Source organism: Plectropomus leopardus, chromosome 23 (assembly GCF_026936395.1).
Source record: "Plectropomus leopardus strain MGB_pleo_1.0 chromosome 23, ASM2693639v1, whole genome shotgun sequence".
Classification (NCBI taxonomy): Eukaryota; Metazoa; Chordata; class Actinopteri; order Perciformes; family Serranidae; genus Plectropomus; species Plectropomus leopardus.
Window position 1 is genome coordinate 12,876,249 of NC_142198.1, and position 16,493 is coordinate 12,892,741.

At 39.6% G+C, this 16,493-nt stretch overlaps 1 protein-coding gene across 4 annotated transcripts in view; it reads right to left on the reverse strand.

Annotated features, from left to right (window-relative positions):
* LOC121961905 (RNA-binding protein with multiple splicing-like) overlaps positions 1 to 16,493 on the reverse strand; it is a 45,101-nt gene that overhangs the window by 7,471 nt on the left and 21,137 nt on the right. The window contains exons 4-7 of one of the 4 annotated variants that reach the window (XM_042512006.2): positions 14,587 to 14,649; positions 10,612 to 10,762; positions 7,668 to 7,795; positions 3,444 to 3,507 (exon numbers count right to left, since the gene is read on the reverse strand). In XM_042512006.2, coding sequence (XP_042367940.1) covers positions 3,445 to 3,507; positions 7,668 to 7,795; positions 10,612 to 10,762; positions 14,587 to 14,649 — 405 coding nt within the window. In that variant the 3' untranslated portion in view covers position 3,444. Of the gene's footprint in view, positions 1 to 3,437; positions 3,508 to 7,667; positions 7,796 to 10,611; positions 10,763 to 14,586; positions 14,650 to 16,493 lie in introns of all 4 variants that reach the window. The other 3 variants (XM_042512004.2, XM_088073227.1, XM_088073226.1) reach the window with 3 other exon arrangements.

A 16,493-nucleotide genomic window follows, 5' to 3' on the forward strand; every position in this document is an offset into this window, starting at 1 on the left:
CCAGGGTAACAGGAAGCTGCTGGCTTATAAATGTTTCATTTTTCAATGCCATGACTACCAACAACAGAATTTCCCTTCACCTCAGTGGTACTGGGACGGCAGCAGAGATCTCAGAGACAGATAAGTCAGAACTTGGTCAGCTAAAACTTAGCAGAAGTGAGAAAATCTGTTTTCTGACATTTGGATGACTCTTTTCGATGTGTGCGTGTTGTTGTGCTGTTGTTTGCCTGTGAGAGGCCTTATGTTTGGGCATGCACACTGCACACTACATAATTTGAGTCTGTTGCAAATGTGTACATCTGCTGCAGTGGCCTGTAATTATAACAATATTCTGACTAGATGTCTCAGCCTTGCTTCTCCCTCCACTGAGAGCCGGATGTGGGGATGTTGTTGTTTCATTGAGGGGCTAATATCCACTGGGGCAGCCTGACCGGCCAAATGACTTCCTCCTGGTTTGATAGAGGAGTAATTATTTCCTCAAAAGCCCCTCCCTCCTCCACTCCCTTCCTCCTTCACCCCCCTAACAGAGGCGAAATCCCCAAAACATCAAATTACTCAAACAGCTTTGTTCCTCACGCAGTATGTCTCCATCTCTGGAAATAGATAAGTCAGCTCTGATGCGAGGTTACAAGGGGACAGCACAGGACCAGCACCAATCAACAGCTTGATGAATGTTAGCCTCCACGCTACCCACCCACTCCCCACTCACTCCCCAAGGGGTCGGGAGAACATGTTTCTTCCTGTCTTGAGACGTTGTAGGGAGGTTACTGGTGACACTGCGACTGGCGCCGAGTGCAAACACACACACACACACAGACACAGTCAGCAAACACGGACACACAGACTGGCAGGGGGTTTGTTGTGCTTTGTGGTTTTGTTTTTCTACGTGCAGAGCAGAGAGGCACATGTGTAGCTCATGCATGGTTCCAGTTGACTCATGTACTTATCAAAGCACTTATTAAGATCCGACTGCTCTGTCTGCAGCTCCACTAAAATTAATTCATCTGCAATTTATTTTAAACAAAGCCCCATGCTTATCATTTTTTTAATAAAGATTCATAAAAATGGCCCTTCCGGCAGTACCTAGGTACCTCAGCAGTTCACGGTGCATATTCCACATTTACGACCTTTTGGAGCAGCACATCCTCCATCTCCTTCTGTCTTTATAATTCTCCACTGTGTGCTTTGTCATAATCGGAAAAGCCAAAAACTGTTTTTAAATTAAAAATGTATTTCATCCTGCCAGGGTTTGACAAAATGACAAACATGCCCTAATATCTGCTGTACAATGCCAACACTATTATAGGGCAATATTCAGTGGGTTTTTTTTGTTGTTGTTGTTGGATTTTGGCGATGTTAGAGCGCTGTGCACGATTATAAACTTTCCCTCACATACAAGAGCAATAAATGGAACCGATAAGTTTGTTCTGATTCTCCACAAGAACTAGAGACTGCATAATCTTAATGAAAAACAATGTGAAAAGCTGACTTTTGTTCTGAAATTATGGAGAATCCTGATCAGTTAATTACTAAACGCTAAAAGCTACGCTAATCAATATTTTAATATCAACATTGGATACAAATATTAAGTATAATGTCAGAGGGATTGCTTGTAGTGATGAACCCACAGAGAATTATCACTCAATTCTCTTCCAGCTGAAAATGTGTAGTTTTGTTTCCCTCTAACCACTTTCATTAGCGTCATTATGAGACTTTACCTCTTTCTTTTCAAACAATCACCATCAAAAAACACAGAAATGCCCAAAAATCTCTAAAAAAAAAAGAGTTAAAACTGAGCTTTAAGAAGAGAGAATGTTATGCTGTGTTCACACTGAACGTGATGCAAGCATTTCGCATGGCAAGTTTATATACAAAAGTCAATGCAAACACGCGAATACATGCAAATTCACGCTGGGTGGCATGATGGATGCAAAGCGATGGACGCAATTTGTGTCTTCATGTCCATCACGCAAGTTCAAAAGTTTTTCATCTTGAGTGAGAAATTCACGTGAAGCTGTGATTTAGTTGAGATGCTCCTGATGTTGCCGAGATTCAGAAATGAAGCATAAACTATGTTGCTTGTTTTGAAAATATGTCTTGTGTAAGCTATTTTTGTTGAGCTGCTTCTTTGCAAAATGCTCTCAGTAATTACGCTGGTCTAATATTTTGAAAAGTAACAACAGAGGGCATGCAATGTGCTGCTGTGACAGTGTGATAAATAATAAAAGAGTGTTACTGTCTTGGTTCCCTCTGCTTCAGGGCAGGGAGACTCTGTGTTTACATCCAGCTATCGGCTGTACTTTACTGCAAAGCAAGTTAGCTGTTAGCTGCTTCTCCTAGTCAGCACAACCACACCTGCTGAGGTTAAATTTTCTTGAGTTGGAAAATGCACCACAAATACTTCAGTTGCTGTATATGCACGAGTAATGCCACACCAAAATTTTCATCGTGTTTGGCATGAATGCTACATTAGCAGTAGTCAAGTCGCTTGAAGCACAACTCCAAATAAATGCTAATTCTGCTCCGTGTCTCCATGTTTGCACATCATAAAGTGATAGCACATGAACAATGTGTATGTAGATCTGCAAATGTTTCAGCACCAGAATTTAACTACCAACTATAGACAGTTTTAGACATGACAATGGATCCATTTGTATTTCCTGTTGAAATGTTTTACAGTGGATGACATCCACTAAAATATTTAAGTAAAGTACAAGTATCTCTTAACTGTAATCTAGCACAATGCTTTAGTGAATGTACTGAGTGACTTTCACTGCTGGTTATAATAACATTACCTATCAAAGCAGCTGATATTAGCATTTTAATCATATTTGCTGAGCTCTACCCCGTCTCTTTTATTAAAACTTCGACATCTGAGCTAGTTGTGTATTCTGTTAGACTCGCTGCCTTTGATGCCTGAGATCAAGCATCACATCAATGGAAAAAGTCGACCCTCTGTACCTTGTGACCTGAGCAGGGAAAATAATGGAGTTCCCCTTTAAATCGCATCTTTCATGTCTCATGATGATGTGCGAGGAGTGGCTGTAGTTTCATTGAACCACTGGGCTTAATACTCCCACATTTATTTCTAAATGGCTAATTTGTTTCCTGTTATGTGACGGCATTTGAAGACAACTAGCACAGACGTGACTAATTAGCTGGTTAGTTCGGCATTTAGCTCAATGGATGTTTTTCATGTGAGCTTAGAAGGCAAGAAGAGGGTGCTCATGAAGTAACACTGTGTTATATTCCTGACATATGTTTAGGAATATCTCTGCGCCTGTTTAAACAAAGTGTCATAACATTTACTTTTTACTTTTTTTAAAGCACGACCCAATGTACACTTCCTGGTCATTGTAGGGTTATGCGTGTATATGTGTGCATATAATATGTGTGTGTGAGTGTGTGTGTGTGTGTGTGTGTGTGTTGTTACTCACACATACTTCAGCAGAACTGCCTGGACTTCCATCCCTGAGGAGTTCCATCTGCAGGTGGGAGCCAGCGAATCTAAACACACGTAATTACACATACATTAACACACACGCACACACTGGTAAAGCATGTAACTGGTAAAATATCAAAAATTTAAAAACTCTAATGTAATTTTCGATTTCATTCAGTACTTTTGCTGCAACTTCTGGAACTCTCTCCCTGCGGAGATTAGGCATGCTAACATACTGCCTGTCATTAAATCATTGCTTTAAATATCATTTTATGGGAAATATTTTCATTTGAATTATTGATTTATACATTTATATTGTTTAAATTTTGTGTTTTATGTCCCTTTGCTCTGTGCACACTTTTATCTTAGCTCTTAACATTATTTACATTATTATTATCATTATACATACTTTTTTTAATTTTGTAACCTTAAGGAATATATACATTTAAGGGAATAGGTTGACATTTTGAGATATGTGCTTATTTGCTTTTTGTAAAAGCATTCCCACATATTTTCATGGACAAAATTTCCAAACTTTTCCATGTCTTTTCAAGGACCTAAAATCAAATTTAATGACCATTCGCAACATTTAAAATGAATAGAACTGCATAATATACTTTGCTAATAATGTTAATTTTCATATAGATATCAACATTTTCCAGTCTTTAATAGTTGGTTATGTTTGTTACTTTATGAGAAGACTACTGTAACAGTTTGCAGCTTTATTACACACAAAAAGTCCATGACTTTTCCAAAACTGCACTAATTCGATTACATTTCCAGGTCTGCAAAATTTGATTGTGAAATTGTGTGACTATTAAAGGTTTTTCTATAACTGTGGGAGCCCTGGAGTTGAAATTAAAATTTGATACCCTGCACTCTCACATGTTCGAGTAAATATATAGACCGAATCACCATGTGAGTATACAATAAAACCCCACATCACATATGCATTATAAATTAAGTCTGAGCAAAGACTGCCTTAATTGGCTAGTTTTCAGCAACCTTAAAAAAACCCAAACAAAGAAAAAAAACTAGGTTTAGGTGTACACTATATTTGGAATATTTTCTGTGCTTAATTGATTTCTTAGATGGCTAAAATATGTTTTGCTGCGGCTGCCGTCTGCAGCAGTACATTGCTTAGCTTCAGCAGGTAAATTTTGTTTATCAAAAATACTAGTACCTAAAACAAGTATATCAGAATCCTCAGATAGGTCAGACCACCGTGTTTTAAAGAAAAATCTTTAAATGCTACAGTTACAACTGAAAATGACAACACAAATTAACTAGCTGGGCAATTTAACATACGTTGGCAATTTTAATCAATCAATGTTCTCATCCAATTCCTGGTAAGAAAGCCAATACGCAAATTTGCCAAAAATATTACTTAAAATCAAAAAGCTTTTTAGCTATTTTTTCCTCAGTTAATAGATTTTTGAGCTGACATTAGCTAGACATTGTCTTTAAGATGAGTTACAGCAAGACATCCAAAGGACTTACTGTTTGTCTGAGATTTATTGCTTTACTCACAGCCCAGTTGCTCACATTTACTAGCAATCCAGTAACATTACTGTTCTCTCACTAGAAAAGATGACAGCGGCTGATTAACCAAGGAGCCAGAAAGCTGAGCTCATGTTAACATAAATTAGATTTGATCATTTGGTCTTGTGTGCATGCGCTTAGACCAGTTAATATACATATTTTTCTGTCTCACATCAGCATCTAGTCAAGGTCAGAGGGGGCTGTGAGATGCTAACATTACCCACAACTCCCTACTGACATCACAAAGCCAGATTCTCTTTGTGTGTGTCAGCGTGTCCTCACATACTGAACGAAAATGGAAAAATGCCAGCTAGGCAGATTCATCTTGCTCTCATTTCAAATTCTGACATCATCTCAGCTTTAGCTTTAGTGTTTTTGCTAGGGGCCTTTATACTTAAATAACCTTACCATCTGCATTGCATATGGTAATATAGTCCATACTATCTCTGGTAGAGATGAAAGCCATTAATAACCCTAAAAGTGAGCTTAAAAAACAGCAAATTCCTGAGAAATCATTGCAAGCTTCAAAAAACAATCCACAAAACAAGAATTCAGAAACAGAACGTCTAATACTGAGATCTTATTGGGGTCAGCCAGCACCAAACAGGCTCCATGAGAAGAATTTCACGAGATCAATAATGAACTCTGATGTGAACTCACAGTGGAGCCGTGCAGATTAGAGGGCCTCAATAAACTGGATCATGGTTGGTAGAAAAAGAGGGATTTCATTAATGAAGCAGGTGATGGTCAAATGATGATGCAAACCTTTCAAAGCACTCAAGCTTTAAGTTGTGTGGATGATGCCACTTACTGAGATAAATAAAGTGACATGGTATGATAATGAGGTCAATCAATTGGTCATTCAGGCTTGACTGTATAAAGGGAACAGCACTTTTGTCAAGGAACATTACTAATTTAGGATGGAGGATTAGTGCAGTGTGAAAGAAAATAAAAAAATTCTAGATTTCAAGAATAAAATCATAATACTATAAAAACAAAGTCATATTTTTTTATAATTCATAATATTATGAGAAAAAAAATCACAAATTTATGAGAATAAAGTCAGAATACTATGAGATTAAACTTATAAATTAATGAGAAAAAACTGTTATATGATGAGATTAAACTCAGAATTTTATGAGAAATAAAGTCACAGATTAAGACCAGAAAGTTGGGTAATATGGTATGGAAAAAAAAAGGAGCAACAAAGACTGAATAAATGATCAGAAGTGATGGATGAATGATTGCTGTATGGAGTGTTTACGCCGAAGGATGGATTTTGGTTCACCCTATCATTCATCCATCACTTCTGATCATTAATTCATACTTCTTCTCATATTAGCAGACTCTCCGGTCTTAATCTGGAACTTTATTTCTCATAAAGTTACAGGTTAAACATCATAATATCACCTTTTCCCCTCGTAAATTTAAGAGTTTAATCTCTTACTAATACGACTTTATTCTCGTAAATTTAGATGTTTTTTCTCGTAATATTGAGAACTTTTTCAAAATTACGACTTAATTCTGATGATACTAAGACTTCATTCTTAAAATCTAAAATTCTTTCTTTAACACAGCCATAATCTTCCATTTTACTAATTCTCCTACTAAGAGCACATGAAGAAATACTTCTCCCACAAAATGATTATTTGTATCAGTTTCTCAGCCTGTGTTACACAGAATTGACTTTGGTCAAATGTGTTCAAAAAGTAAGGTTTTGGCAAAAATGCATTTGTCTGGGAAGTGCTGAGCATGCGACTGAACACGAGACTTGTGTGAGATTTATGTGAGAATTGGTAAAAGACATGGTTATATAATTTGCTATTGATAACCACAGCCCACATTAACTCAGCTGATCAAGACAGACTTTTCATTCACAGTGGAGCCATAAAAAAAATTTTTCTTCACGAATTCAATGTAAAACAGGGTGAGTAATTGATGTTAATGATCATTTTGTGGGTGAAGTATTCTTTTACAAGTCAGTCAAACCCACAGACGCCTTCCTTTGAGAGCAGGGAGATTAGTTTAGTTCGATTCCTGGAAGTTAATGGGATCAGGTAACAGTTCCTCTCAAGAGAAGTGTATAACAGCATTACATGTCTGCAAAAATGGACTACACTCTGCGAATTAAATATTGATACGGTCAATTATTTCACTATCAATAAACAAATTTAATACGTGAAATTCCTGATCCATTTCCTGCTTTCATGGAGCCGATGAACATGACCATCAGTAATTTAAAAGGGCACATTTAAGCTATAGTGTGATACATTTTGGAAAAGACATTTTTTTGCTACATTTATAAGAGCTGCTACCTGATCCCATAGACTATAACTAAATTGAGCTGAGGATTCAACATTACTTCAATCGACGTGTATAAAATGAGGTCTTTTGACTATATGAAAAATAGGAAGATTTTCCCAAATCCAAACAACCACCCTGAATTCAAAACAATACCTGTTTGATCAGCAGACATAGAGAAAAGAGATAATCAGTGAATCTGAAAATCTGTAAATGACAGATACTGGGTGGTGTGTGCTCTGAGGTGCATCTGTGGGACGGAGCAGAGAGTGATTTCAGGGCTGACGGCAGCAGCTGTTTGTGCGGAGGGCTCAGGAAGAGGTGGGGGCAGTGGTCGCGGTGGTGGTAATGGTGGGGAGGAGGGGATGGGTTCGCAGGTTACCTGAGCGTGGAGCGAGGAAGGGTAGGTGAAAGCGGGTGGGAGGGCCGGCGACAGCTCCGCCGGGTACAGCGGGTATGACGCCCACACATCTGGGCTGCTGGGATATAGAGCAGGCACTGTGAGCTCATCTGTGGAAAGAAGAAGAGGAGGAGTGGAGTGAGGAGAGTGGCCAGTGGATGGGTGGGTGGCTAGAGAGACAGGGAGGAGGTGACAGTGGTGTAGGTGGTCGTGGAGGTGCACTACAGGTGAAGTATCTGAAGTAGCTTCCTCTCGTTTCGTTTCTTTAAACCAACTAGCTGAACCCTCTAACGGTGATAAGCTTGACGGGCCTGTAAAGCAGAATGCACTGGGCTGCAGTGACAATGATAATACTTGATAACTATCAACTTTGGAGAATTTAAACTCCCAAAACCCGAAAGTGAAAGTTCTCAACTGCTCAAACCTAAGCTACGAGTATTTGCATGTCCGTCCGCTATCCTACAGTTATAACCATGCTTTTAGTGTTATGCTGTGTTCACACTACCAGCGACAACGCAACTGTGTTACCAGCTACATAATTACCCACTCGCTGTTAGTGCTGCTTAAGCGCTTGTTACCATAGCTACGTTGTCAGGGGCTTCTGTGTGTCCGCAACTGACTGCAAAGCATCTCCACTGAGCATCATCTATTTAGTCATTAAGTATCTGAGCTTTTGACCAATGTCTGAGCCTCATTTTAACCTCACATTTTGTCATCCCAAACAGCAATATAATAGCACGAAACAGCCTAATCTTACGTTGTTTTCTTTTTATACTTAAAATACTGCCACTGTGTAGCTCTATTCTGCTATACAAGAACCATTTCTTCATTTCACTTTTCTCCATTTTAGCAACCTGAAACTGTTTGCACGTGGAAGAAAAACCCAAACGTAGAGGAACCTGCTTTAATCTGCTTCTGGTTTTTAAAATGACTCAACTGGGAGCATTATTAAATAAGCCGGAGATGGAGTTTTCAACCAGCTCGTAAACCTGTCGTTGGCTTGATTAGCTTGTAGCTAAGTAGTCGTTAGTTCACTATAACTATAAAATGAGAGGATGTTTCGGTGCCTTTTCATCTTGTGCTACTAGTAAACGGTTAACTAGCTGGAGATAGAGAAAAAATCATCTGATTCTCTGTGCTGTGTGTTCCCCGATGAGTTGACCTCATGAATCAGTCAACACACATTAATGTCAATAATGCAACTTCAAGCATTCAATTCATCTCTCTTGTATGACATTTGCTTGAGGGAGGACTGGATTTTCAAGTGCTTAAAAATTTTTGTATGTATTTCAACTGATTTTTACAAATTGGGACATTGGTTCCAGTGTGCTCCAACAGCATTACACCCAAGTGTTTCGATTTTTTAAGTCTTTGAAACCTGGAACGACAGCACTTTTCTTGTGCTGCATTCAGACGCCTTTTATTTAAACCTCTGAAACCTGAGAAAATTGGTTTGACATGTTTTTTTAAATACATGAGAAAAAAACATAATGTCTTGCATACTGCAAAAAAATTAGCAAAAGGAGACAATAAAATGATCTGAGTAGTAACTGACAGAAATTATTAAATATTATCAAAAGTAAGAGATGTTCAGAAAACTAGATTTATAACTTACATATTTACAATAATGTTACAGATTTTTTTTTAGCTCTTTCTTGATTTCTCTTTCTTGTTTTTACTTTTTTACTAATTTCTTGCTAATATTTGGGCTTTTTCTTGTAAGTTACTTGTCGCCCTCCTCTCATGTTTTTGAAAGAAACTAAGCCAGTTTTCTCTGGTTACAAAGGGTTAATCTGTCTCATTATTATTGTAAACTGCATATGTCCCGTGTGAAAATGGGAGGCTTAACAGGCGTAGCAACACTCACTAAGGGGGCAGGGATTACCAAACAGTCAATTATACTCCCCTAAAATCAGTAAAGCTGACTTAATGTAGGGAAAAATGAGAGGAAACCAAACCAGATATGATGATTTACTCACTGAGTCGAGTTTAAAGTGACTGGAAAAAAGAGCATAGTGCACGAGTGAAGAAATAGGTGACAGTGCAGAGTGGTACAGAGTAAGTGTGCATTTAAAATGCACAATCAGAACAAACAGCAGCTCACTGGAGAACAATCACACAGCCGCACAATCCTAAGGAGCCTTTTCCCTGTGCTCTCGGTGTCTCCTGCAAAGTGTTAATCGTAGCATGATCAGAAAAAAAAAAAAACTGTCTGATTTAAACATTTCTTATCAGGAAATGACAGCAATTTCTCTCATGGTGATTACGTCATGGTTTCATTAATCGTTTCCTTCCATTTTCCACTGAGGCCCTGAGTACACACCCTTTCTCTGGCGAAAAAGATCCAAGATAAGAGCGGTTTGGTCATTTAGGAAGAATGTACAACCACAGCTGGCCTATGTTCAACTATCAATGGCTGATTCTTGCAGAATCCTTAACCCCAGTGAAAAATATTTAACTAAATGGAAATAACAGCAAAGAGCTGCATTAGCAAAGGCCTTGAGTTCAAATAATGATGGCGAAAAGTGAACATGAACTGTTTATGAATCATTAATCTAACAAGGGACTCTTGTCAACTTAACCAGTCATGGCGCAGAATTTAATTTCAAAGAAACACTTTGCATGCAGAGTTGGGTAAAATCCAATTTTGATTACAAATTACTGAGAGAAAGCCATTAACCTGTTTTCACATGACGACAATGTTACAATAAAGAACACCATTTAAAGAGAAATCTACTTTCGAGTGATCAGCAGCCAAGTCAGCCTCCATTTTTCACTTAAAATCACAGCTGATGCACTCATCTACTAATGACAAATAATCCTAAAGGGAAACAGCTGTCCAGTCACCTCAAACAAGAGCAGCTAACAGCCAAAGGAAGCAGCAACACAGACAAAAAGTAAGACGACAAATGGTCAGAGTACTCACATGGGTCTCTGCTAATGAACTGTGGCCCCGGGCTCTGCTGGGAGGGAGGGGGGTTAGGGGTGCCGACCAGCTTGTTCTTGGCCATCTTGGTGTTGGCCTTGGCGAACTCCAGCCGCAGGGTCTGGGGGATCTCTGGATCAAACCGCACCCCCTGAGATTAAACGGAAAGATGTGTCAGCAAAAATAATGTGTCTTAGCAAGCTTTTATCCAGGCTCTTAGAACAGAATTGTTAGACTAATTCATCAAAAGGCTCAAATATCGTAAGGACTAGCTCAGCATTGTATTGTGGATGGTCCAGGAAGAAACACTCCATGTCGTCCTGTTTTGTTGTGACCCCTGTGTTGAATTACCTAGCACACTGATGCGATGCAAAAAAGTTGAATTGGAAACAATGCAGTCCATTGCTTGGTCAAGACAGAATCATTACTCTTGCTTGACAAGGACTCAATGCACAAACCAACTATTTTCAATATCCCATGCATTGCGACAGAGACTGTAAACACTCTAGCCTGTTCTTTTTTGTTCTGAAAACAGGTGCACAACCCTGTTCCATGGACAGTCAGTCATCTAGGTGCAGATATTCCTCCGCTTCCTTGTTCGCCTACATGCAAGACTGCTGTCTGCGGTGAAAACTCAAAACAGATCTAGGGTTTAGATACATGTCAGTGCAGGTTTAATTAGGGCCCGGGCACCGAACAGTGCGAGGACCCTCTTGGAATGCAAGGATTTTTTTTTTTAACCAAATGAATCACATTTTTGGAGGCCTAAACATGCCCAAAAACTGGTGAAAAATTGTGTATTTTGGTGGGTGATGGGTGTGGTAAAATGGCTCCACAGCACCCCCTAACATGTAACCCCAATGGGGAGTTTCACCTACAATTACGAAATTCGGTACACTTACGTATCATGACTAGACGCACACAAAAAACCCTCTTGGACTCACCCCCCAAACCCAACAGGAAGTCGGCCATTTTGAATTTTATGCGCAATTTTGGCCATCTTGTCCTAAAGGATTCATCTGATCGACTTCAGAAGTGGTGTGTCCATTCTCAACCCCTTGGTGATGAAAAGTTATCACAAGTCTGTGCAAAACTTCAACTGTTTTCCTGTGGCCTGGCGTACAATTTTGATGTCTCGCCATACAACAGGAACTTGTTGTAACATTGGCATACATTGTCCAATCTGCCTGAAACTTAATAGGTTTGATAAGGGTCCCACCCTGAACACATCTGTATGACAATTTTCACTATGAGTGATTCATTTTCAGTGGAAGCCAGTGACATGGCGCTACAAACTGACGCCCAACACTTGTTGCTGCTAAGTGGCGTGACGCGCTACAATTGAAAGTTCAGCTGGTCTCAACTTTTTTCAGCGCTCCAATGATGCTGTGAAGCATCAACCAATCATATGGTTTGTTTATAGCTGTGGTACTGTGTTTTTTTTAACTACAGGTAAATTGTGGTGCACACAGGAATGACATGAGATATCAAAATGAGATGTTAAAATGCGGCCCAAACATCTATCATACACAAGGATTTTTTTATTACCAAATACAAATGTTAGATGATATTTAGCTCAGGTGCTTTGTAGCAGACATATACATCCAGTGACGACATAACGACATTAACATGTGCTTGAGCAACAGTGACATGGTGATAATGTAGCTGGGAACACTGTTGCTGTGGAGCTTGTAGTGTGAACGCAGCTTAAGGGTGTTTGGTAGAAACACGGCCTAATGCTTTAGCAATCATGACTGAAACAACCTGACAAAATGATCTGGTCATGTTGGATTCTTGGGAAATTAGCCAATGAGCTAAAGAGATTTATACGTAAAAAAAATAAAAATAAAAAAATAAAAAAATACAAATAAATAACAGACAGCAATTCATCAACTTGCTGTTAAGTGCTTTGAAGTCGTGATAAAGCATACTAATTTAGACACAGAGGAGACAGACATCATGCATGTCTACACTTCATTCTAAGCCTTGTTGTGTGCTGTTTAGATGCCCAGTGGGACCTAACTGATAGCTGGAATTGTCACTCTGTGTACTTTTCATCTATTATAATTTATGACTGATTTTCCTGCCAAAATCTCAGCAGTGAGCGGACATTTTCAGTTGCTTAAGACTTTGAAGCCTGGTACTGTAGAGGGCTCACTGTGGATTAGAGTGTTATTCTGGTTGGACGCACGTGATGACGGCTGACACCCACAATTGAAAATCAGAACCCGATGACACAAACCTGGCTAGCACACGATGTCATTTACACCGCGGGCGGACAAGCCACAGGGGCCTCGCTGTGCTCCTGACTGAACTCTGTAACTGTAACTCAATATCATGACATCAAATCCGCCATTCGCCGTGACATACTGCAAGCATCACCGCTTAAAGTGAGCCAAAAATCCAGGCAAATTCTTGAGATGCCAGTGCTAAAAGCCTTCTGATATACCAGTGCTCACGACAAGCCAAGTTCTCTGTTACAGTTGGATCTCCACTTGTGCAGCAGTCCAAATCATTTTCCTTCAAAGTTACTTTCGCCTGAGGAGAAATAAGCAATGTGACATAAACAAAGGTCGTCTTCATCCAAAAATCAAAGTGGCTATTTGTTTACCAGCTATGGAAACAACAAGGCCGGATTTCACCAGCAACTTTAAGCACCCTCTAATTACCCTCATTTAATTGTCTGTAAAAGACGCACAGGAAAACACGGAAGGTCAGATCAATGCAGGAGAGAAGCAGTCAAGAGTAAAGTTCTCTGCAGTAAAATAGCGAGAAGGATGGTTCTCTCGGCTCGTCCCTGCAGGCTGGAGCAACACTGAGCTGAAACAAGCGAGGGATGACTCTTCTCATGAAGGGGAGGGAATTAACTAGGATTGCCTTGGCTCAGTGCGCTCGCAGCTTCTGCCAGCCGAGGCTACAGAGGTATAATAAGGTACATGGCTATAATGAGGCCGGAGCACATCTCAGTTCGAACTGATCTCTACCTTAAAATGTGTTCTTTGGCTTCTTAGCACTCCCGTTGCACTTCTGCGCTTCATTGTTTTGGCGATGATTGTAATTGTTGTAATGGTGTTGTTGCGACAATCATGTGTTCTTTTTAAAAGATATCCGCTCTGCTGTGACGGGAAACAAATCCCCTTCTTTCCCTCAGTGTTTCTGCGTCTTTCCCATATTTCAATATGCAGATAGATGTTTGCAAAATCTGGCTTATCTCCATATGACCCCCGGGACGAAGCTTTCCCCGAAAAACAAGAGCACTGTTCAATTCTCAGCTCCACTGAGTGATTCTATGGAAACAGTCTGACTATTGTTGGCTCATAATAAGATGATAATTTTTATCCTTTCTTCAACTCTCTGCTCTGCCTTTGATGCGCACCAATATCTCAACATCTGAAAGTTGACAGACTGTGCTCGTGTTGTCACGGTCCCACTTTAGGCAGATGATAAAACTGATCTTTTTCTGTGACAAAGGGATCAACAAAGAAGCATTAGAAGGGGCGGTGTATATCTAGACACCTTAAAAAAACAATGGGAAAATAAGCTGATGTTCATTACTGCCTGTCTATACTTTGTTTCAAGAAAATAAAACCCTGTGAGGTTTTGCTTCATATTCTGCCTCATCAAGGCTTTGCACTGAGCTTCATTCTGAAATAAGTGAGATTAAAATTAAACCCCGGATCAATATCTTCTATTTATATGTAGAAGAAGAGCTAATGTTCCTCCTGACCTTGCAGGATCCATGGCAAAGCTTTAAGAAAAGGCTTATTAACTCAAACAGAAACATTTACAGCAGACAGGATATGTTTGCCTTCACTACTTTTTCTGTCTTTCTACATGTGATACAACATGCAGAAATGTCTGGATCTGCCCGATATCGCATGCATTTGCACAGAAGGCAGAGAGATGTGATTCCAAGTCATCACAAGAGCGCCGAGCTGGTGCTTGAGAGGAGCACAGAGAGGGCATGACACTTACGTTCAAGGCATTCTTAGCAGCCTCCGCCTCTGATCGACTGTCAAAGCTGACAAACCCCACCGGCTGGGGAGACAAGAAGACAGAACAAAAGAAAGAAACATGGTTTAAGGCAGAAAACTGAGTCGGCATTTCTGTCTGAGTGACATAGACATGTTTTTTTTTTTTTATTATTATTTCATTTTTTATATCATGCCCAACCCCCTTCTTTCTCTGTCTCTCTCTCTTTCTTGCCCTGTTTATAAAACCGTGGCGACAGAGAGAGAGGGAGGGAGAGAGAGAAACAGAGAGACTGGACGCTTACATTGTACAAGGAGAGTTCATCATTCAGCTCCCCTATGCCCAAATACGGGCAATGTGAGAGCGAGAAAGTGCATGTAAGAGTGAGCGTGAGAGAGGCAAAGAAGGGGGTGAAAGCTGAAAAAGGAGAAGATATAGAGGGAGTAAGATAAATGTGGGTGAGAACGAAAGAATGAGAATTTGGAGGTTAAAGGTGAGAATAAAAATGAAAGAAACTCAGAGGTAGAAATAGTTTTTATGACCTTCCCTGAAAAGGCCTGTCAGATGAAAATCATGCAATATATCTATTTCACCGGTGCTTGTTTTGTGTTCTGGAGACATCACTCCAGTGACTGTGCCTGCAATAGTAAAGGTGAGTGAGCAAGAGGTGGGAAAAAACCCAGCGAAGCAGGTTTGGTTGTCAGATTTCTAACCGCCGTTGCAGATATGAACAAAGACCGCACATTTTTTTGAGGTGTATTTGTGTGCGGGTAGGGGTGTTGGGGAGGAGGTGGGGGTGAGGAGAAATCTCTAAACATGTTGCTCCCGTGGGGTTGCACTGCTGCGTGTGATCTGGAAAAGCAGTTTGGGTTATGGGAATTTTGAACAAGTAGAGAAAGAGGAGGAGTAGGAGGGAAAAAGAAAGGAAGAAAGATGAAAAAAGGACTAAGTGAAGACGTCAGGAGGAGGAAGCGTAACAGGAATATAAATAGAAAGGGTCTGAGATCTGGCTCTTGCTATATATGGAGATGGCTGCATGTTCTTGGACTGGAAGGGAGATCGATTGATTTATGCCGCATTTGTCATTGCCATTAGTCGGGAGCAGAGTCACTCAAAACAAAGAGAAGCCTGAGGAATGCTGTACATCAAGATGCAATACCTGAACGTAAGCATCAGTTGACATCTGTCATGTGGAGGACTGCTATTATGAAAGTATGATGCAAGGATGGGGAGGTGCATAGAGAGGACAAAGTGCACAAAGAGTTGCTGAGTGTCTCACTTATTCATTAAACAAGCAAAACCTGCACAGAGCACATTTTTTGTTTGAAAAAATGTGGAACTCCAAAGCTTTGGTAACAATTACAGCTGTGTCAGTTAGTTGTTTAATTGACGGTTATTTAAAGATTTACTTAACACCAGACTGGAAAAGCAGTATTTTATAGACCTCTCTAGAAGATTTTAAGCCCACCCACCACTGATGCTGGTTTGTGTTCAAAAGTGTGCCACATTCAGCAGTACGGCTGCAACTAATGATCATTTTCATAATCACTTACTCAACCCATTGTTCTTTTATTTTTTCGTTTGTTTTGTCAAAAAAAAATCAAGTGGTATTTCTATATTTGACCAAGTCTTAAAATCCAAAGCTATTCATTTCATTATCATGTATGACAAAGGAAACCTCCAAATTCACACATTTAAGAGGTTTGAAACCAGCAAATTTCTTTCTTTACTAAAATACTAAAACGATTATTGAAAAGTAATGAAAAAAAGTTTTCAGTTAATTTTCTGACGATCAACTAATTGATTAATCAACCTATTTATTTAACAGTGATGTCATATGGCCTTGAGTACACCTGTATTGCACTGCAGCGAGGTGAGGAATAACACCACTGGAGTTCAGCAGCTTATTC